Source organism: Rhopalosiphum padi, chromosome 1 (genome assembly GCF_020882245.1).
Source record: "Rhopalosiphum padi isolate XX-2018 chromosome 1, ASM2088224v1, whole genome shotgun sequence".
Taxonomy (NCBI): domain Eukaryota; kingdom Metazoa; phylum Arthropoda; class Insecta; order Hemiptera; family Aphididae; genus Rhopalosiphum; species Rhopalosiphum padi.
Genome location: NC_083597.1, coordinates 25,201,789 through 25,227,557, shown reverse-complemented (window position 1 = coordinate 25,227,557; position 25,769 = coordinate 25,201,789). Strand labels below are relative to the sequence as shown.

General features: G+C 25.6%; 1 protein-coding gene across 4 annotated transcripts in view; it reads left to right on the top strand.

The window, feature by feature from the left end:
• Positions 1-25,769, top strand: part of LOC132918592 (ras-related protein Rab-37-like) — a 31,182-nt gene extending 5,413 nt beyond the window's left edge. For 2 of the 4 annotated variants that reach the window (XM_060979925.1, XM_060979924.1), the window contains exons 4-8: positions 14,775-14,883; positions 20,464-20,574; positions 20,659-20,803; positions 20,945-21,064; positions 24,722-25,769. In XM_060979925.1, the coding sequence (XP_060835908.1) occupies positions 14,775-14,883; positions 20,464-20,574; positions 20,659-20,803; positions 20,945-21,053 (474 nt within the window). In that variant the 3' untranslated portion in view covers positions 21,054-21,064; positions 24,722-25,769. Of the gene's footprint in view, positions 1-8,964; positions 10,778-14,056; positions 14,168-14,774; positions 14,884-20,463; positions 20,575-20,658; positions 20,804-20,944; positions 21,065-24,133 lie in introns of those variants that run through there. The other 2 variants (XM_060979923.1, XM_060979922.1) reach the window with 2 other exon arrangements.

Genomic DNA, 25,769 nt, shown 5'->3' with positions numbered 1-25,769 from the left:
TCATCTAAAATAAATGATTTACAATAAGCAATGGCGTTCTATTTATAGCAGAAAAAGAGCTAACAAATTTATAAAATTATATCATATCTAGGAAATATTAATATAAATATTTGTAAAAATTGACGCCTCTACAATTTTTAAACTACAACACCAAGATTAATGACACACTATGCACACAACACAAAAAGGTACTAAGATCTCTATAAAAATAACATTGACCACTAATGATAGATTATCTATAGTTTAATAATTATGAAATACTTTTATAATTATAAAAATTTGAAAATTAATTTTTTATTTTATTATATATAACACTGCAGATATAAAATATTTAGGAATGTTAGGTCTTAATTGACTGTGGGTTTCTTAAATTATGTTTGTTAAAATGTATTAATTTTAAATTCTAAGTTTATGAAGATAATGTAGTTTAACAACGATAAAAAATATTTTAGTCTGTGTTATCAAAAAAACTCATTGCAGGGCTATTTAACACGGTTCATACCAATTTAAAAATTTCAGTATTCTTTTAGAAAATGGTGTAAACAAAAAATGAATTATTGACTTATTGTCAGTGGTGTATTTAAGAATTTGTCATAGGGAGGGTCCAGAAAATTTTCATAATACAGATCCGTGGGGGGCTTTGCCCTCACACCCCCAATTACTCTTTATTATATAAATTTACCATATATTTATATAAAAAATCAATTAACATTTATGTAACAAAATTCGACTTTCTTGGGCTTATACCATTTCATTAACATCTAGAATCTAGATGTTGTCCCGATGAATAGACATCATAGCTAGTCCATTTAGCCTTGTCCACATAATATAAATTAAAAATACAGTACAAATAACTTATATTGTTATATAGTAGATATCAAATATTTTCCAAAATAATTAAAGATTACTTCGTTCTCTGTTGATCTTAGATATGTTTTCAACCTTGAAAAGGTTGAAAAAGATCTTTCAGGTGTTGCTGTTGACACCGGTAATGTGCAAAATAATTTAATTAAAAATGTATGTTTGGAAAATCATTCTTTGGGCAGCTCAAAAGTGCAGTTTTTCTACAAAACAAAATAGGTCAATTTTAACTACTCTGTAGTTGTTTCCCCAAGTAGCCTAGTAAGTTAACAGCCGAAGATAATACTCTTACCGATTTCCAACTGGCAAGACGTGTCAACCATGCATAACAGTTTTTGATAACGTTTTTTTTCCCGAATACGTAAAAAATAATATTTTACGTGGTTACAACTTACAACTTATATTTGCACAGAATATAATACTATATTATATATGTATATTAGACGTTTAGATACGTATTTATGGAGCCAATGGGGGGGGGGGTCTGGACCCCATGGACGAAATTTGAAATTGTTGATTTTTTTAATATTTTTTCAATTTATATATGATACAATTTTTATTTATGGGTAAAAAAGTTTGAAAATATTGAATGCAAAATTCCACAAAAGCTTTCTTAATTTAACTAAAAGTTTATAGTCTAATAATACCAATATGCCACATAAAATGGATATGACTGAACGAAAATAAAATATTGATGATATTCACACAATATAGACAAATAATTTTTGTTATTTTATTGTGAACATAGAAACTTGAAAGTATTTCATTATACTATTATATAGTTTGAATTGTAATTTTTTATATTTACAATGAATTTTCCAAATATTTTTACTAATTTTAAATTAATTAAATACGAATGTATTCACACCGTTCTACGATAAGTCAGTAGTGTAACCAGAATTTATTTCGGGGAATGGGGGCTGATCAATTTTTATAAAATATAATTTAAGATTTTTGTTGCGATTTTCATAGACCATTAAAAATTAATATAATTTTAAATGTTCTTAATTTTTCGGGGGGGGGGGAGGTTGTGCAGCCCTCTCAGCCTCTCCCTGGCTACGTCACTGGATAAGTACAACGGAAAAGGCTGATTATAGTTAATACTTAATATAACAGCTAGTAATATTTTATAAAAAAATAATAGGTAATAATTAATATATAATACTACGATTAGTTCTGGTATCATATTATTAGTTATTTAACTAATAGAAAAATATTTATAAATAACTAACAATATACATCTATTATTCTATTATATAAAATATCCTTAGAAAATATATAGACTGACAAACATATCTGTTCAGATTCGTTTTACATACTATGCAGTAAATTATTTATTATTGAAATACAACATTGCACTTATCAGTTAAATAAATGACAAATTGGTTGAAATTATAGTTAATATGTTTAAATACATACTATATACTCGTAATAACAGATTTATACTAAATAAAATTCAGGCAATTTGGAAATATAAAATACATGGTATAAACGAAAATCACCATTTCTAAATAAATATCTGAATGACGAATGAAGATGTATAAGAAACGGAGTAGTGTTACGACTGTTAGTATACGAATGCTGTAGGTTGGTAACCTACTTTAAAATTAATGAGAGAAAGAATAGAGAAAGAATCAATGGAACTAAAGATGAGTTTTGAAAAAATAAAATGTTGAGAGCATGTAGATCGTTTATTACAAATGCTAAATTATAAGCTTATATGTAGAACCAAGGACTATAATTGTGAGGCGAGCCTGCAGGTAAATTTAATTTAAAGCTAGCAAAAGATAAAAAAATTGCCATTAAATACGTTTCAGTATGTTCCTATTAGCAGTTATCCGAGGTTCCATATAACTATTCTAATATTGCACAGTGATTTAAGAGAATTAGACAACTCAAATACATAAGTGGTTTTTTTAATGAAACTTAGTAACTTAAGAGCTTAAGATATGGTTTTTATAAAAATGTTGGGACTAAGATATTAAAAAAACGGATTGGTATAACAATTGATAGAATGGAGAAAAAATCAGGGATTGGCATGTGGCGGAGGCAATTATTTTAGATACTTCAATATATTTAGCTGTTGTTGAACTTTTTATTCTAGAGTATAGTGTTAGTTTTTCATCAAATTCATATTTAAGTATGCAAAACATTCATTTCAGTTTCCTAATCAATAATAAAGTATCGAGGTATACGTTTATACCAGCATACAAAGAAAGGGACCTTTACGGTTTTTTAAATTTAAGATTTTTCAGATTTATTTAAATTTAAATATAGCTGTGAGTATTAAGAATCAACACTTTACAAGGTTAAGGTTACTTACTCTACTCATAGATTATTTTATTCAATAAATGTTAAAAATAAACCATTTAATCGTTAATTTGTTGTAAATTTGTATTATCAAAGTAATATATAATATTTGTGTATACTGTATATATACAAGTATCTAAATTAAAATGTTAAATAAAGCTTTAATACTACAATAGTAAGTCGATTTTTTCAAAATCTTTTTATAAATTGCAAGGTTTATCATTGCATCACAATGTATAGTAATAGTATAGTATAATATAGTGTTTAATACACCAGTATCTGATGCTTTAGTTAGGAACGCAAGATGAATGTCTATTATTTTCATATTACTCTATCTCTGTATATATCTTGTTAAACGTTGTTTCGGGAATTTGAAATTAATATTCTAAATATAGGTATTATTTGAAAATTTAAGTTATTGAGTTCGTATTCCGAATAGTATTTAGAATATTTAATCAAAACACGGAAAAAAGATTGTTAACATTTATAAACTCGGCACATACTGATTAGAATTGAAAAAAGATGACTATAATATAAATTAAGTGTATCAAAAATAGAATAAAAACAATATAAAGTTAATATAAAAATATTTGTATTTTAGTTTAATAAAATGTTCATTATATTATACCATATTGCAGATTATATTTATACCAGCTGTTATTAGTACTTATTACATCATAAAAAATTAATAAACATATTATATATATTATTATTTATTATATTATATGGGAATTTAAACACGAAAGATGAAAGTATGAAATATAAGATGAATTATTGCACTTTAGTAAAGATAAGACCGGAGCTAGTACTGACAGTTTTTACTATTTAATTATTTTAAGTACATTTTTATTTTATTTAAATTACAGTTTTAAGAACATACTAAAAAAAAGGTAGGCAAGTGGATACCGCTTTGCTATACATAAGGTTTCGAGTAATTCACTGTTATGAGTGTGTTAAAATTTGAATTTAATATATATCACTGAATATAAAAAACGATTCTAAACGGGACAGTCTGTCAGCGTATATCAGTAAAATTTTGTATTTTTTTTTTTTTTTTTTTTGATATAGCCATTAGAATAATTTATTTTACTATTTTTTCCGAAAATATTGCATTTATTATATTATTATTATTATTATTATTATATATATTTACAGCATATTACATCAACTTATTTAACTCAAATTTTAATAACATCTTTCTATAAATACCGTAAAACAGTAAAAATACTAAATAGGTTCATGTAGACATATAGTATAAATAGACAAATCTTAAAATAAATCAATAATGTCATTGCGTATCGTAAAATTCATAATAATAATAAAGGTAAATACGTAAAAGCTTCAAAGTCCTCACGAATTATGATTTTGATTTATAACAAAATTAATTCATTGTTAAAATATGCAATTTTGTTTAAATTTGAATTTCTCAAATGTTTCTAAAAAAATAATAGTTTTTGTATATTTTTTAGATTTTTAGTTACAAAAATTTTAAATTATTAAATTATCATTATTTAAATTTATTTTTATTTTCAGTATGAAAAAGAATATTACATTACAATTTCAAATCTTAGCTATAAAAATTAAAGATTTTATAAATTTTTTACTATAAAATACTTGTAGTTTATAATCTTTGTGACTGACAAATATTGTAAAAAAATTGAACTTAAAATACATATAAAAAAAATTACATCTGTGTATTTTTTATAAATTTGTATTGATATAAAAATAACTTATATAGCATCTAGTAATTGGTTATTTTACTCGATTTCGTAAAAAAATAAATTTAATACGCTCATAAATTATTTTCTATATTGGCGCTGGAGTTTTTTTTACAGTTATTTGAAGAAAAAGTTATGGGGAATCTTGTATTAAGTTTTTTAACCTTATAGATATAAATTACAAAAGTTTTATGAATTTTCAACTTCAAAATTCCTTGCAAATTTTCGCGATTTTGACATATTTTGTAAACATTTGAACTTTTAATAAAAAATTTTAATATTTTTTGATTTTTATTTACTATGACAAGAGCAACCAACTTATAATAAACCTTGTATTAGATTTTAAAGAATTTTTGGAATGCCAAATTTTTTTTATCGGCATTTCAAGAAAAAAAATTTAGAAAAATCGAAAATTTCAATGGTTATAAATAGTTTTAAATAATTCTAAATATTTTAAAAATTTAATCGTAAATATATTACGCTAATATAAACATTTGGTAAAAATTTATAACTTCTCCAAAACATGATGACAGACACAAAAAAAAGCACATCACTGCAAAATCAATACATTCATCACTCCGTTCAGAATCTAAAAAAATAAAAACATTTCAAGTATAAAATATTTATAAATAGTTCAAAAAGAATCAAAATATTACAAAATATTTAGTATAAGTATATTATGTAGGAAATACTAACATAAATATTTAATGAAAATTTCATGTAACTACCTACGGTTATTTGTTTTTAATTACAAATTTACAACAAAAATCATAATTCTATATTTAAATGTTTATAAAAAATGTTATAGCCATACATTTTCAATATTTTTTCATTTGTAAACGAACCATTTATTAGGAACCTTATATTTAAATTTCAAAATTTTTTACTCATTTATGAATTTTTTGTTGATATATTACGTAGGTTTAAAAATATTTTTTTTAAAAATGGAAAATTTCAACTTCTAAATAGTTTAAAACTTCTTTTACAAATGTTACTATATAATTGTTAAATAGTCCTGTTACATTCTGTATATCGGAAATAATAAAAACACTTGATAATAAAAATGTCAAGTTTCTAGTTTATTCGTTTTTGAATTACAAAAAAATAAAGAATTCAATTTATTTGAATACTGGTTTAGCGTAAAAATTTCAGTTTTTCCTTAATTTTTTGTTTCTTTTTGCCGATTATAAAAAAAGAGCTAGGAATTTTTAATTTTGACCTTTCTAAAGTAGAAACAATAGATCCATTTTTCTATCCAAAACCACCCTTAATGTTGAAAATTGAATTTTATCAACTACTTATATGGTATACACATACACTATACACTATACAGTAATACACATACACTCACACACAAAGAAAAAACACATCATTGTAAAATGATAACCTTGTAACAACTAGACCCGTTGTCCCTTACCTATAATTTCATTATCATTTTGTTTGATGATTATTGATTTTTCTACAAAAATATATAGTGGTATATAAGACAAGTTTAAAAATATATTTTGTTCTATGAGACAAATATTTATACTTAGAAACTGAATGTTTTACACTCTTACATAAAAATATCCATAAAATTTGCATCAAAATAGCACTAAAATTACGTAAAAAGAAAATTTTAATGCAATAATTTTTTTATGTATATGTTATATTATAATATATCTCGTCATAATTTGAAAGATATTCAAAATTAAATTATACACTTTATTACATCGACATGTTAATGAAGTGGCATAAACCACCTTGAAGAACTACTATGTAGGTGTAGTAAATAACTGTAAGTTAGAGCGTTGAATTACAGGGTCAGAATATAGAAGTGATGTGAAACACTGTATAATCTATTAGTCTAGTCTAGTTTTAACGTGTTAATACATTTTTACTAAGCTGACACGTAATAATAATATAATACCTTCTCACATATTAAAAATGTTTGTTAATCCGAAAAATTTGTCCGGCCCTTGAAATTCCTTGATCAACGTGACGTGTTGGAAGTTATGCGTAATGCATAAATAGTGTACGTCATACGACTGACTATAGTAATATAGTTAATCTAATAACAAATATGATATTATGTATATTATATTATAGATATATAGACATATAAGAATGAAATACATTTTTGAAATATTAATTTGTTTCGATAGCGTATAATGTGTATTATAGTTTGTTTCAAGAAAATGTTTCACCCGTATGTGTTGTCATGTTTATGCATTAATAAGACAGAGAACTAGTCGTAATGTCCCAAAGGAGAAAGAGGTTAACTGCCCCATTGGATCAAAAAAAAATTATATTACGTATAAATTATATTTATATTATTTTATATTATATATTTAGTATCGTTATCATTCAGGCGCGGATCCAGAACACATTTACGGGGAGGGTGGGTATTTACCTGTATGGCAGAGTCTACGGGGGGCATGGTCACTTGTCCCCTCCCCTTGAATCCGCGCCTATTATCATTCAATATTGATAATTCATAACAGTTATTATTTATTAAATCGCATTTACGCTCTTATTACTACGCGACCATCAACATATTGTATCATTGTGGTCCACTAGATGTCCAGGTAGAATATTAACTGTTTCAAATTTCATATTATTGTATTACATATCACATTGATGACTGATATCACAAGGCCGTCCATATGTTTCATAAAAATCATTGATTATATAGTTAATATGTCTATGGTTAAATTAAAATATTTTTTTTTATTTTGTATATAATATAATATAATATATGCAATGGCTGACATTTTTTTTATTTTAATCATTTTATAACTCCGTGAACTATGATATATAACTAACTCTATAGCAACTATTTATTATTAAGTTTAATTTTATAAAATTATCAGTTAGATTATGGGTATGTATTATTTTCACAACTTTACCACTGTATTTGTGTATTAATAGCTTATTATATTATAAAATATATAGTACATAGGACCTATTATAAATATTTTTTTTTAGTAGTAGTCATTAAGGGCCTATAATAATGTTAGTCCAGTCCTTCTTTGAACACCAACCCCTATTTAAAAATCGTGGGTACGCCACTGACAGAGATATCAGGTGCAAGTGAAATATCTTCTTAAAATCCATTCTAACCATATAAATAATATTGATAGTATTGAATGTTAATAGTACGATGAACATTTATAAACTGTATTATAATGCACAAAATCCTGCACCTCTTTCTCAAAGACATCACCCGTGAGATTTGTTTGAATACACAAATTTAAGAATACCAAAAAATAATTAAGCTGTGATTACATTTTTTCTTATAACATGTAAATGAGGTTACCCGCTTAAAAAAAAAATTCACCAAGTCTACATCACAGAATACGAGTATATCGCAACGGTCATTCTATGGACATTTTATTCAAGTTTGTCACGTAAACGATTTATATACACATTGCACACAGACACAATACACTGCACATCAAGTATGCGTATAATAATGTAATACCTACGTTGTTATATGGATATAATAGTACGTGATAGCGGGAAGTATAATAATACTATAAGGGAGCTGCCGTGAGACCCTTTTAAAAAAAACTTAAAACCCGTCTACTTGCGTACAATAATAATATTATGCTGCTGGCAAACGCGTTTCCTGCAATTATTATAGTCCGATTATTAAATTACTGACTGCAGGGTAGTTGTATATATATATATATAAATATAATATATTGTACTGCTTTTGGACCCGCCTATAAAGAGTATGCAGACGTGGCATATATTATATAGGTATAAATAGAATATATATTTAGGTATGACAGCACTATATCAGCACTTAATTAATAATTTCGAATTATTTCATATTATATATTGAACATATTATACGAAACATATAATATAATACATCGTGTGTGTATATATATAAATATATATATGTAGGCATGATTATATTGATACATATGAATTTAGGTAAAAATGGTTATAAAAATGTCTGGAAAAAAACTAAGTATAAAAATAACCAAAAAAATACACATTGTTTTTTTCAAAAAAAAAATGTATGAAACAAATTTAATAAAATAAAAAAAAATAATACATAATATAAAGCAAAATATATAATTATAATAAAATTAAAGGCAATACAAATAAAAATATATTTAAAATATAGGTACACGTTTTGTTACGTACGTGAATTCGGCTTCCCGACAATGTCCAATGAACTCCAGACCAATGCGAATATTTTGTAACTCACTTTTCCGCATTTCAACTCCATATCTCGTCCATAATATTTATTTTAACAATAAGGAGTCAACTTCATGTATCCCCCGAACTTAGGAGGTTTATGTTGTTAATTGGATTTTAATTTACCTGCAGGGTAATTTAATAAGTTTCGTACAACGTCAAAGATTATGATTGTTTAATGGTGCCATGTTGAATTGTGTATAAATTCAAACACATTTAATCATTATTTTATTTTTAGTCTTGTTTGAGTGTTTGACAAAATAAGTTTCAGTCATAATAATTTTATACCAAATAATTTGTAAATTAGCAAACAGAGCTAGAGATTTGAACAACGACCTTGCAGTGCCTACTGTTACGTCTAAAATAATATAATTGTATCAAACACGCGAGTTATTAAATATTGACTTTTGGATTTGTCATTCGGGATTCTGATTTTAAACTTTTATTACCTCGTGAAACAATGTGTCAAATATACGAGTAACGAGTTTTTATATGAACTCAATGAGACTCTGCAGGATCACAAATTAAGGTACATAATAATATCATCACGGTATATAGTATATTTGATAATAGAAATTATTCATGATTATTTTTTGTAAAAATTAAATTTCGTTTAATATTACATCGGATAGGTAGACAATTCATTTTCGTGGAATAAGACTGTATTAGTTTGACTATTTTTTTCTGTTATTTTTTAACCTGTCATAAATATTTTTCGTGGTCTATTTGTGGCTATTTGAACAATTCTGTAAACATGGCCATTTTTTAATATACCATACATAGTATACAATAATATAGTAGTATGATAATAGCAATATAATAAATAACGTGATGTACCCGCGGGCAATAGATGTACACGGCGGGACGCGCATCATTAGCCCCCAGACGGTAACTATGGATACGCCCGGGAAAGCCATAAGCTCGCGCGCGCCCTCGGCGAATATAGTTGGTATCGTGAAATGCGATGGTTGTGCGCGTGTGTGTACGTGTGCGCGCGTAATGTACGTTCACGCTCGCGCGCACGCGGCTACGGCAACAGCGTCGACTGGCGGGCGGGTTGGGGGAGACGCTGGTTGAAAAGTTTCCGCGCGCGCCACAAGTGTTCAGATATAGGACCGTGGCAACAGTTCGCGTGCCGTCAGCAGCGCATGTGTCGTCAGACACCGTCGCTGTCGCTTATTGAAGGCCCTCTTCGCGGCACCACACAATACGCAGACCGCGTAGACGCGCTTGTCGTTATCTTTGTCGTCCGTTGACCGTTATTTTTACTCCTTTACGAATATTATGACTGTGTAAGTGTTTTTTTTATAATTCATAATATTATATTGTGTGCAAGCGAGCGCGAAATGTTCGCAAAAGTGCAGTGAAACGACTACGTCACGCGTCCGACAATCATACTAATATCAACACCGTGTCGATAATATATTATTATCATTTATCACGTACGCACTCACGCGATGTCGTCTACCGACCGGGTGTTTGAACGACGGATCGTGTCCAAGCGAAGAACGTCCGCCAACCTGGAGGACACACCAGAGAAGCAGTGTCCGAACGGTTGGGCCAGCGTCGTGGCTGCCGCCGCGGCAGCCGCATCGTCTTCGTCGTCATCGTTCCGACAAAAGACGGCCGCCAAGATCTCGCAGAGGACGACGTTTCAACCGCATCCCGATTCCATTTGCGATTGGTTCTTCAAAGTGAGTGAAAAACACATTAGTAGACTTTATTGTATCCCGTGTATTAAACATAGTAAAAGTTCCTTGATGATATTAATATTCGCAGTCATATGCGCATGTTTTACAAAGAGCATGTACCTAAATAATATATCGTTACATTGTAATATCTATTATTTTGTCATGATAAACAGCTATACGGGTTGAACTGGGAAAGACGTAAGCACGGGTTGTAGCGGTCATCCTAAAAAATTGTTGAAATAATTTTAAAAACAAGACAAATGCTGATTATTATTATTTCTATGACTTTAGTTTGGTTTCTCTATAGAAATGCTGTATGAAGTTCTTTGAACTTTAAACTACTCCAAAATAATGCACTAAACAATGATAATATTAGGTCTGATAATTCAAATATTTTATGCTTTCTAAAATTTGTTATGACATTGTAATTACTAATTTTTATACATAAGACGTTTCATTTGTTATGTAGATTTTTTTCGAAATTTCAGAAACAATTTTTGAGAATATGGTATCATTTATTAAATTTTTGTTTTTAAATAATTAATTTTTTAAATTATTAATTAAAAAACTAAGTTAATAAACTAAAAGGTTCCTTAATAAATTGACATATTGTATTTGAAACAGAGCAGGAGAAGCTAATGATATTACAATGATTTATCCTTTTTTTAGTTATAATACTTTTACGGGTTGTAAAAAAGTTCTAAAAGTTTCATGCCACCTCTCTATAGATAAAAAATTGAGCGCAGATGATGACACTTTAAACATGATATTTTTATTTTCCCAATAGTTTTTCAGAAAACTGCACTAAAACAACAAGTTAAAGGTGAAGCTTGAATTATTTTATTTAAAACTTGCTAACAGTAATCGAGATAAGCCAAACTAAGAATTGTTATTCATCATTGTTTTCAAATTTAAAAACAAGTACATCAGTACTTTTATTTAACATATTATCTTTAATTGCTATAGTGTAATTTAATTAATTTAAATAACTTAATATATTTTATGTATATTAGATATTATAGTACTATTTTCACGTACACAATTGTTAGATTGGTAAGGGGAGCATTCACAACACACTTTAAAATATTTTCCACCTAATTTTTGAGTCTCTCTGCTATTATTTTTAAACATAGACAACTATAAATAAATGATATAGAAGTATATTAATCACACGATTCATAAGTGCATTGGAATAGCTGCACTGCACAACAGTATTAAAATCCTTATTACTTGAATACATTCTTTTCTGGATATTTCAGTCTGTGTTTTAAACCATTCACGGAATATAATATTCTCATTCCAATATCCACAAGATAACTTTCAATTGCTAATTCATTTTTTAAATATCAGCTTTAATGTAGTCTAGATAACGTATCAAGATTGTATCTTTTATTTACCACGATTGTGAAGGTAAATACCACTAAAATGCACCCTCTTTTGAATCTATTAGGACAAGCTTTATATAATTATATTGTTCACATAATATATTTGTGTACATTTATACACCAGATAATTCATTTTACGTAAGATATTCATTGTTTCAAAACAATATACAGCTTAATCAATAAAAATGCATTTAATAGGCTTAACATGAATTATGAAAGTAATATAATAAAAAATTGAATTTATTGGATTGTTATTTTTATAACACTTTACACTTGTGATAGTAAATTATTACTGTGGAATTTTTTTTTTTTTTTTTGATTCTATATTTATTAATATCATCCCACAAAGTGCCGCCGCCCGCAGGTGTTATGTTTTCCGTTTTGTTATTTATAATTTATAACTGCAAAGTAGATTATAAACTATACGAGTCTAATACCTTTTTGTGACCTGCCTAATTGACATGTTTTTAAATTTATATATCCATAATGAGTTTAATATAAGGAAAACTATACTTTTCTTAGCATCAGATTAACGAGTTAGATACAATGAACTATTAGCATATTAAATATTTAATTTTAATAAATTAGAAACCTTACCTACATATTATTCTTATAATTAAAATATGGTATTACATGACTATAGTATTAAGATAATTTTTATTATTATTTAATGGGATTTTAACAGAAATTGTTATATTATCTCAATCATATTTGGAGAGAGATTACATACAAAACGAAAATAAAAATAATAACTGAAACAAACAGATCACGTGAAATAAAGCTCATACAGTTAAATTTTTAAATCAATCTAAACATTTTGAGATACGATTATTTATTCTTCATTCTCGAAATTTAAAATGAATATATTTTTATGTTATAAAATATCTGAATATTGATGTTTGTTGATATACGAAATATACCTTATATCATTTCAGAAATATCGATTGTTATTTGTTCAACAAATAATAGCTAGTTATTCAAAATATTTAATATTGCAGACATTTGAATTTCATTCATTGTTACAATATAGTTTTATCCATAACATCTTTATCATTGACTAAAAACACACACAATAGGTGACATAAAGGAACTTTGTTTTGAACATGATAATCAGTTTTAGATGCTAAATAATATTGACGTTGAATCAACAATGTTATTATAACTTATGAAAACTTGAAAATGAGGTATTCAATTTATCTTAAATGATAACGTTATAAATTATTTTGAAATAACAAAAAATAGTAAGATCTTTTATATGCTAAATACTAAATTAATAAGGGAGTATTCAATATCTAATATTAAATGTTATATTGGTTCTTCAATGCCTTTAAAAAGTATTTCAAAAACTACAACTACCTACTACTTATCCTATACATTTATTTTTATATGCAATTAGCCTAACAAGCTATGACATAAGACCATACTTTTTTATAAAATCTATAGTTGTATACGTATCATACAAAACATTGCAGTAAAATCATTATTATAAATTTTACATATTATAAGTCTTAAATTGTAAACATGATATAGGTATAAGTTAAATATCCCTATTATAACTAAGGACCTCCTCCCAACTACACTTAGTTATATTTACTACCACTTTTTAAGCCTGCGGACTTTCGGACTATCTTCATTATGTAAAATATTAGAAAGGTATACAATATAATAATATGATATTATTATATATTATTATATTATTATATTAATTACAATATAAACATTAAGTTGTATACTATATTTGTATATTATGTTTTACCTGGTTTTAGTATGGGTTAACTGTATGACTATATCTTTCTATATTTACCCTTATAGAGTCATAAAGCCGTGTTCTTCCCTTCATAAAATAATTAAATTTTGATTAGTTTATTTAGTATTAATTGAAGTATTTGGTTTTTAGGTGATGGTACTTGGCGATTCCGGAGTTGGGAAGACGTGCCTGTTGGTTCGTTTCAGGGACGATATGTTCTTGGGTGGAAATTATATTTCTACTGTTGGTGTAGACTTCAGGGTGAGAACGGCAATCGGTTTCAGATCTTGTTTAATCATAGATCGTCTCGCATGGAAATAGATATATAAAGACTATAAATACTATTGTTTTACTGACAATCGTTATTAATATGTCATGATTACTTAAATTATCATAGTAGCAATTTATACGCGACCTAAAAAATATAATCAACCCGTATATAATAACATCAAATTATAAAACAACATGCACGTGTGATAAGATAATGTAGAAGCCGCTTAGTATAGGTAGACGGTGTTATTTAGACAGTTGCTATGAACATGTGGTAACTCATTTGTAGTTGTAGGTACCCTATATAAAATTGATGTATTTTATATTAATATTATTATTTTCTAACCTATGTAGGTTTAACCAGGTGAAGCACCTGTATCTTGATCATTTATCGCGATTTTAAGATCATCATATATTATACATGGAGCAAAGTCAAATAATAACAGTTGGATAACGTAGCCGATGTGTTTAAATATTTTTTAATGACTAATGAAATTACATTATATTTTATATATACATGAAATGTTTTATTTATTGTGAATATGTGTTTTGCTTTTCGTGACTTTTACTTTAAAATATAATTAATTATCTGTTTCAGAATAAAATTATTTCTGTCGACGACTCCAAAGTCAAACTACAGATATGGGACACTGCAGGTCAAGAACGATTTAGAAGTGTAACACATGCTTATTATAGAGATGCTCATGGTAAATATTAATACTGATAACTGATATAAACTAATTCAAACACATTAATAAATTATATACAAATAACAAATAAAAAACAGATATGATAAATTTCGCACGTTAAAGAGGACATCGTACTCACATGTGTGGAGTCGTCTTACCATCGCATAACATACACAAAATTATGTTCAATAGTTCTTATTTTGTGTTATTAAATTAAATATTAAAGCGAATAATTTACTTATTACCAAAAATAAAGATAAGAACATAATCTATGTTATATTTTTTCTTTCATTCTTTCTTATATTTTAATTTTTAAGTAAGTTATAAGTACCTATGTAGGTAAAATATTTAAATTTTAAAATTGTAAAAAATCAACTATTAATAACATAGATGATACTCATACCTCAAAGTTTGATATTAGACTAATTTACTCAAATATTTAAACTAATAACATGAAATTGAAACAGCTATAATTTACTGTGTTATTAAGACAAAAATACCATATTATGCGGGTGTGAAGAATGTGGAATTCTTCCGAATAGGTATACTTCATTATACAATGGTTGAATAGTTAAATGGGAAATGTATTATATAGTTATAAATTATAATATTGTGTATGTAATTAGTATCTTTAATACGTCTATATACCAAATAAATTTATAATTTTAAATGTAAAAACGATATTATACAATAAAAATAAAAATAAATTGGGTGACAAGCGAAGTAGTAATAAGATAGCCAAATATCCAACCATGACATCGCTTCAAAAGAAAAAAAACAACACACATATATACATATATATATAGTATATACATAGTTTGACATTTAATATTGTAATAAGGTACTTGCTAAAAAATGAAAAATACAATTTTAAAAAGGAGAGTAAGTGGTACGACTCTGTTGTACTTACAGTAGGTGCATGTCGAGTAGATCATCACTGTGATGGATGTGTTAATTTAAACTCAATAATATATCATTGTATTCGAAAAACGATTCTGTGCGAAGATGGTCTATCAGCTTATATCATGATTATATTTTATGTTATATGTTTTTTGATATTTCTAAATTAGGTAAAGTAATTGATATTACTATTAGTAATTATTAGTTTTTGCTGAATATATTGCATTTGAAAATATTATCATTGTTTATAAAAATAAAATATTACACGGCGGTTCTTTTATCATAAAATAATCATTATTTCAAAAAGTATTCATGTTTTTGAAAACATTTTTTTACATATTTTCAAGTTGTTAAAAAGACTACGTTCTTATTAAAAAATTATATTTTTAAATATTTTTTATCAATATATTTTTTTAAATTTTTTACTTTTTTGAATGACAACATAGAGTTTTAATTTCATATTAAACAGCAGAATAATTTTCTGAGTATTTTGATACATAAAAATCGAATTTAGGGCAGGTAGTTTATGAGTTATACGTATTTAAAGTTTAGACAAGCGGAGTGGAGTGGTACAGGGTACCCCGCAAAATGTTTGTCCATTATACTCCGCTTGTCTGAACTTTAAATACGTATAACTCATAAACTACTCGCTCTAAATTCGATTTTTATGTATCAAAATACTCAGAAAATTATTCTGCTGTTTAATATGAAATTAAAACTCTATGTTGTCATTCAAAAAAGTAAAAAATTTAAAAAAATATATTGATAAAAAATATTTAAAAATATAATTTTTTAATAAGAACGTAGTCTTTTTAACAACTTGAAACTATATGTAAAAAAATGTTTTCAAAAACATGAATACTTTTTGAAATAATGAGTGTTTTATGATAAAAGAATCACTCTGTACCTATACTTATATACGTAAAAGTCTTGTCCTCGATAACTATGCTTTTAAACTGTTACAAAATAATGAATAACGTTATTCATCATTAAAGTATGAACTTTCGTCCAAATTTTAATATTAAATATATGGAAAAATGAAGCTTATATATTTTTAGATTTTTTGGTTTCAGTATGAACTACTTATGGAAGGGGAGCTTTGTATTAAATGTTAAAACCTTAGCTATAAAAATCGCATATTTTACAAATGTTCAACAGCAAAGCTGCAATTTATAAAATTCGGTGGATTTTACGAATTGTGCCAAAATTTGAACTTCAAATGCTTATAAAAGCAAATTGTGTTTATATATTTTTAATATTTTTGTATATTTGCAAAAACAACTTATATTAGATCTTGTACTAAATTTCCAAGCTGTAATTTTTTTTATCGATATTTATTGAATAAAAATAAAAATAAATATTAAATATCTATAAATAGTTTAAAGACTTAGAATATTTGTAAAATTATATTATGTATAAAAAATGATCATATACAAATTTGGTGAAAATGTGAAAATTTCATGTATCTAAGTATACATTTCCGTTTTTCTTTTACTATATGTTCCTCCTTGTTATTTTTTAAAAATACTGGGAGTTTTTAATTTTGATTCCTTTTAAGTACAATCTAGATACAATGCGATATCTAAAACCACCCTTAAAGTTGAAAATAATTTTTACAACTACTTATCGTGTATGAGTATACAAAAAAAACACATCAAATACAATCATTGTTTTACTCATAATCTAAAATAAGTATACATGAAAAATAACTAGAATAAGTCCTTGTAAAAATTTCACGTGATTCTTATTTTTAAAAATGAAATATAATAATAATTTACTATGTTAAAAATATAGTATTATAAACATTTTAAATTAATTGAATATAACTTATAAGTGATACATAATATTGATATTTATTTAGTACACCACACAATAACAATATACCATATTATATTGATCTGACTAAAAAACAGTCATCCATAATATGACATATTCTGAGTTATACTTATACTGTGTAAACTGTATTAATGTATATAATATAGCTTAAAGCTTTTACATTTCACAGATTTATTAAATTCTAAATGTACATGTCTGAAAAACTATTTTGAACTATACCTTTTTTATGATAAGAATAAATATTTAAAAAGCCATGCAATTTAATTAGTTATACTTATATATATTTATTTCTTAGTATATCAATTATCATTAAACCTACGGTTATTTATGTATTTTATAGACATTGGAAAATTATCCAATTTAAAATAAACCGTTATAATAATAATAGTGAAATCATAAATAAAAATTAATTAATACATAACATTATCAATACGTATAATATTATACAATAACAAATAAAATAGATGTAGGTATAATATACTTGGACACCTGATATATACGTAAAAAAATATACAATTACTATGTACAATCGACATTTATATACATTATACATGGTATGATAATATTAAGTGTCGTGGTTAGCAACTTTAAAGTTTCTAAAGCTTAATAGAAAAGAGTCATCAATTTCATTATTTGAATTTTTCAAGTTTGTCATTAATGTTATTATATTCAATGCTATTATTTTCCAAGATTTTCGTTGTATATTCAATTAAACGATAGATAAGTGAAGTACATAGAGGCGTTTAAGACAAAAAGGATGGTTGAATTTAGAGTAATTATCTTTAATCATAGCAACATAGGTAAAGCTTTAATTTGAAATGTTAATACATGGAAATTGAATAGTAGTTTAACTTCAAAACATATAGGTATCTAAATCTTTGATTAGAGGAACGAAGTAGGCTTATAGTCGATAAGCTGTAATTAAAATGAATTGGCTTTTTTGAGTAAAATATAGTTCGACATTTGTTAGTACTTAGAGAGAGATCATTCAAGGTACACCGTTCATTAAAAAAGTTTTAATCAAATGGTTAAACTAAATAGGAAGATTATACTATAGTCAATAGATGAAATTAACTTGATAATTTTTGGATCATCAGTGAACAGAAGAATATTCAAATTAGTAATAGAAATAATAACACAAATAATAAGTTAAAAAGGATTGAAGAAAGTGATACCCTTGAGGAACTTCAAAAGTTACAGATATTGGACCACCCCCCTCCCCTCGAAATTTTTTTCAATTATGACTTTGTTTATAGCAGTCTCTAACTCATGAAAAACGTCAAAACGTTCTATATAAAATTAATGATTTAACGATTTAAAAGATTAAGTATAGGTATAGATGTATTTAAGAAGTAAAGGAATTATTGAGATACCTTTTTCTTCTTTGTGTACAAAAAAAAAAACAACTACTGAATAAGCTAACAATTTCTTGAATATTATTTAATGTTTGATTGTTATGATATATAGTGTTGTATAGTCTAATAGTGTAGTTGAGAATCTAAGGTTTTTTATGTAATATCATAACTTTAAAGGTTGAGATTTTAAGGAATATTGCATATTATTTAGGTAACGAGAATAATCTAATTTACTCAGGGCTTAGATTATGAAAATTTGAAATAACCACTGTTAGAGTTAGACATCTTGAATATATTTTATGATAGGTTTTTTCAGTTTTATTAATTTAATTAAGTCTTTAGAAAACCAGGGAGGAAACGTAGATTTGTAATACTTAAAGTTTATAGTGTTTGTACATAATTATATATAATATTAGTATAATATAAGTATTATACATTTAAATAGAAATGAAACATAATTCTAAAGAATTAATATTAATATCAAGGGAATGATGAAATATGTTTGTTATTAATAGCAAATAGAACTCCTTCGCCTCTAGTTAACGAGCTAGATAAATAAATCAACTATATTTAAACATTGAAAATTTTGAAAAACCTACTTCAGAAATATGTACGTTAATTTTTAACCAAGTTTCAGTGAAATTTAAAATACAAAAATTAAAAAAAAAGTATGTTGAATTTTAGTAAAGTTTAGTGTTTAAACCTTTAAATTTTTGTTATACTAGTTGAAGAATAAAAGGAGATTTATTATTAGTTTTTTGGATTAAGAATTATACCTTTACTTCTAACATATTTTAACATTAAATCAGATTCTAATTCTCCTTCTATACTTTAGCGGATAAACTCTTGGCGGACCTGGGACATGTGGTTTCGTTGTTGTTATGTTTTATTGGAGAAGAAAGAATGTCTTTCCATAGTAAATTTTTTTATAATATAATTTTTTATGCGACTAAAATACATATATCAAAAACATCTTGTTGGTCCAAAAAAAATAACTTTTTAACATAGCGGTCTTGATTTGGTAGCAGTGAGAGATGGTTTACCGAAATGAGAGATTAGATTTAATTGAAATTGGACTTTAGGTTGAGAAATTTAAGCACATCTTGATCTTGAATAGTATTAAAATCCGATGCCTGGTTGTTAAAATTGCTTGTTGGCTCAGGTGATTAAAAATAAAAACATTTTTCAAACGATTCTATCGATCTCTACTATGTTATAAAAATATTATCTCTGATATTTCTGAAATATAACTAACTGCCATTATAAATTAATTTTAATTTGTTCAACACAATATGTACCTACTTCATACTTATGTGCTTATTACATATATTTTCTTATAAGTTTCGGACTTAAAATATTCTAAACTATGATATTTAATAACAGTTCTCATACGTCATACATTATTACTTTATTTTAATTTGAGAAGCATACTGGCATATCTACTGCTTGCATAATATATAATATGTACAGTAAATAGTTTATTATCTAATTTACGTTTGTATTACAGCACTTTTACTTTTGTACGATGTAACTAACAAAGTAAGTTTTGACAACACACGAGCGTGGTTGAGTGAAATTCGAGATTATGCTAATGATCAAGTAGTCATAATGTTAATAGGTATACACTAACTTAATTTTTATAATATTTATACTTATTGATTTTCAATGTACTTATACTTAATCAAGTTATTATTTATCTTAGGAAATAAAGCTGATTGTAGTTTAAATGATAGAATGGTGAAAAGAGAAGACGGAGAACAATTAGCTAAGGAATATTCAGTCACTTTTATGGAGACTTCTGCAAAATCGGGGTTTAATGTCGAAATCGCTTTTATGGCTGTTGCAAGGTATTTATAATATAATATTATTATACAAATTATAATTGAGTGTAAAAATAATACAAATGTAATTAACTAATTGAAACTAAACAGTAAACACTAGATACTTTTTTTTATATTATAATACTTATATTACGTTTACAATTTTAGGGAGTTATTATTTAAAAAAACAGGGATAGAAAAAAAAGGATCTTTTAACGTACAAGATTATGTGAAAGAACAAACTAAAACCAATTGTCCTGCATGTTCTACAGCATAATATATTTTATGGTAAAGTATAAAGATCAAAATTACTTAGTGTATTCTATAAAATAGTTTCAAAATAAAAATATCAAAGTAGAGAGTAATAATGGAACAATTTTAATTGAATTAAGTATTTATTTTGTATAATTTTAAGCTTGAGTATTATTTTTTAAGAATAGTAGATATATAAATTATATATGAATGTATATTAAAAATTGTATAAATACAATTAAAATACTGAAATGCTTGTTTCATTAATGAACATGCAATATATATTTATTAGAAACCAATGAAACCATACTTTTTGTTTTTCTGTGTTGGCGTTTGTTTATTGTATCAAATTTATTCTATTAAAATGCATCGAACACTATACATTACACCGTAACGTCTGTAATAAGCTATAACTGTTGTTCGTGATGACTTAAAATTGTTTGTGTCCAAACTACAGTTATTATTTACGGAAATTACGAATATTACATATTTAGTTAAATGATAGTTTGGTTATTTTAGTTCGCTTTGTTAGTCCCTGCATTGTGGTAACCGCCGTAATATAAGTTGTTTACTAACAGTAAAACATGAAGTCAACACAAGGAACAGAAAAGTATAATTCTCACCAATTGACAATTAGTGCTGATAAAATGCTCCTACAGATAGCATTATATTACCTGCCTACATAAGTATTAATTTAGATAGATAATGCATTTTTAATAATGTTTGCGAACCCAAAATGTAGATAATTATAGTGTTATATACCTATATTATTTTCGTAATAAAAAATAACTGTATTTATAGCTACCAACTAATGTAATTCTATGACATAATAACTACGACTAACAGACTGATCCATTATTAATCTATATTCAAATGTGGAAATACGAATAGCAGTACCTATACCTAATTGGCTAATCAAAGAATTAATCTTTAGTCTATCACGAATCTATTTAAATCGCTTAGTTTTTAGTAATTGTAAACTAAAATCGTTAATACTTAGGTAATATCCTACTACTCGCAAGATCGTAACTAGGGGAGAGAGGGTCCAAGGGTCCAGAGATACGTTTTACTATTTTAGTGGTGAATATAGTTTATTGACCTTAAAATTTCAGTATCTATATTTAAAAAAAATGTTGGATCCCCAGAATTTTTTTTCAGTTACGGCCTTGACTGGTAGTATTGTCTTTTTATATCCTTTTTTTAATCTATGTAGAATTGTATTAGTATATGTTTGGGACTTTGAGTAAAACACAAGATAATAATAAAAAAAACTTAACTATTAGTTATATAGTAATAAGTTGATATAAACAATTTAAATATTTAACAATCAACCGTGAGGCGCGAGTTTGCTATTTATATTATTGAACAATATTTTTCATAAAATGGAACAAGTGTAGAGTGCATCCAGGTATTTGCTCAATTTATTTTTAATAAATGTTTTAAATATAATTTCAAGTTTCAATGTATTTCAATAAATACAGTAAACTCGTAGAATAAAAACTCAACATTATCTACAGTTTTAATTTTTTCCATTCCAATTGAATTGAGAGTTACAATAAAAATATAAAATTTTACAATTAATCAATATATACAGTATATAATTGTATACGTCATGTAGGTATTATATATTTTGGAAAATATCAGATATTTTCCTATCATTAGGTCTACCACATTAATCTAAATATTATAAATTTATAACTATCCTGTATGTACCTATACACTACGGATTCTATTTAAACAACAAACATAAATACATTTCATAATGGTTTAAAACCTAACAAAATAATACAAAATTAAGTTATTTTAAATTTATCTTTTTTTAGTTTTAAATTAATATGAATATGTTTAATATGTATGATCAGCTTTTCAATAACACTGTACATTACCGTGCAAAATAATATTTTAATGAAAATTCGTTTAACCAATAATACATGATTACATAATGGTACATAATATTATAATAATATATCTATATTCATTGTATTTTAAATTGAGAGCGGAGCAATGAATGTATTTATTTTACCATGTTCGGCACGATCTATGTTTTATTTCAATTTTATTTTTTTATGTCTGTCATCAGTCATCACACTATCGCAGAAGTTTATGGTAGAAAATTGGATCTATTTGGTATTAAGAGGACGTCATATCCGCATGTGTTGTTTCCTTGTCTTCGTCTTACAACCGTATAGATAACATGGCGAATTTTCATTTATTTCGATTAATTTTATGCGATTACTGATTGGCTTAAATAATATTAGAGTAAAATGACCTATTATCAAACTTAAAGGCGAGAAGATTATCTGTGTTCTCTTTTTGGCTTTTAGGATATTTTATTTTGTAAGTAAGTTGTGAGTATGTAAAATATTTATAAAATATTAAAAATATGTGAGTGTAACGTCTTCTCAAGAATCAAAAGTTCAAAATTCCTAGTAGATACTTTTTTAAGTTATCAGCAAAAAAAATTAAAATAAAGGAAAATTAAATTTTTAAGCAAACCCATTTTTTAGAGAATCAATTTAAAAATTAATAATTACTGTAAAAACTGGAATTATACAGTTCAAAATATGTTGACTTTTTGTGCTAGTAATAGACATTTAAAATGTTTTAATTATTTTTAGTCTATTTTGATTATAATGTATGTTAAAATTTCTTTGTAAGTAAAAAAAGCTTTAAATTTAATACAACGTTCATCTTAAGTTATTATTATCATAATTAAAAAATATAAAGTTACTAGTTTTTTTTATTAGCGTTTGAAATCCAAATTTAAAAAAAACTCATCACAATTTCGTAAATTCATAAATTTATTTGTAATTAACAACCAAAATATAACTATAATTTAATAACTAAAGCTTACAACAACCTAAAAATCTCAAAAATACATAATATACTAAACATACCGTATCGTCTCCGCTGAGAATCCTTTTCGTATACGATGATTTATCATCGAAATTAAAATTTAATATTTCCATTATAGTGGCTTTGTCAATAGCGAGATATTCTTGACAACTACTATACTATGATATAATACAGAAGAGTGACTTCCTGATATTTTTTTTCATTTTAATACAATTAATATAATAAATTGTGTCTTGTTTTTAAAAATAGCCATGGAGTAGTCCTTTGTCTATAGTTACAATATTACGGGCGATTCGGCAGGTAGTCCCAAACTACCAACAACAAAATATAAACAACAGTACCCAATGCGACAACAAATATAATTTAAATTTAATCTTTTATACAGAAAAATGAAAACATCATATTAAACACCCGTCATTATTAATTATCACTTAATCAGTTTTGTTATGTTTCAAAATCATATAGGTACTCATTTTTATTTCTTACTGTTGCTCGTATTGTATTGTACTTATTTGACTATAATATTATTTATATGAACCAATATGTACAACATTATGCCTTATTAGTTTATTACATTAAACTAAAAAATTGTATAATTATGCTTGTAGACTTAATATTAATTATTACGTGAACAATTGAAAACTATTTAGCTATTATTGTCATAAACGTAGATTTAATGGCAGTAAACAAATTTATTCTAAAATATATATTTAAGTATTGTATTTATCATTAGGTAAGGCGGTATAGCTATGATTATTTAAAACAAAAATAAAGTATAGTTTATATTATATGTTTATTTTTGGTTGATTCATTGCTTACATGTCATCTAATCTATAGATTTTCAAAAACAATAATCTGGATACATGAAGAATTGAAAAATGAGATTCTACGCATGAGAATACGAATACCTGTTTATTTATATTTTGTTGTATTCGCCATAATTTCCGAGATGAATCTATGCCACTAAGGCGTAAGACTAGCTGATAAATATTTTACATTTATAGTAGTCTTATAGAAATAGAAATATAATTTGTTGTTAAATAGTTTGTTGTTTCTAAAATATTTACTTTAAGAAAATATATATATATATACCTAGATAGTTATTGGTAACTACACCATAAAATAATTTTAATAATAAGTTCCTAAAATCAAATACTAATTAACAATAATCTTCAGATACAGTTATTATCTACCGAGTATAATATAATATTGAGTTATTATATATCGACTACAATAATAAAATATTAATATTAAGTACTTAGTAGTAATAGTTATTAAAATAACAATAATCATTAATGTGTTAATAATTTAAAGTATTTATATTTATTTGTATGGACGATGCATGTATAGGAACTATTATTAAATGGTATACGTTATAACTTTTATTATTATTACAAAATATTGTTATTGTTTTAAATGTATGTTGTATTAACATTAATATTATACATGTATATTTTTTTTCTATCAAAAATAATGTATTTACCTAATGAGTTAGTATACTCGTATGTTGATTTTTATAATATTACCGTTTACTATAATACCATTTTTATGTTTAAAAAAATGAGTGATTATTAAATATATTTAAAATATACTGCCACCGTACTGTTATAAGTGCATGGTTTTTATACTGTTGTTTATTTTTACTTGACATAATATTATACATAGACATATATTTATTTACTACGTCCAGGGTCGACCTGGTCATGACCGCTAGTGTTGGCCGTTGGGGGCCCAAAATTTATAAAAATATAATCATGTAACTACTGACTGTATTTTGTGCTTGTGTATCTCATAACTATAGATTAAATATACGAATATATAATATTGTTTAGTCGATTATTACAGACAGTATCTAAATGTCTAATAAAATATAATATTGTAATAA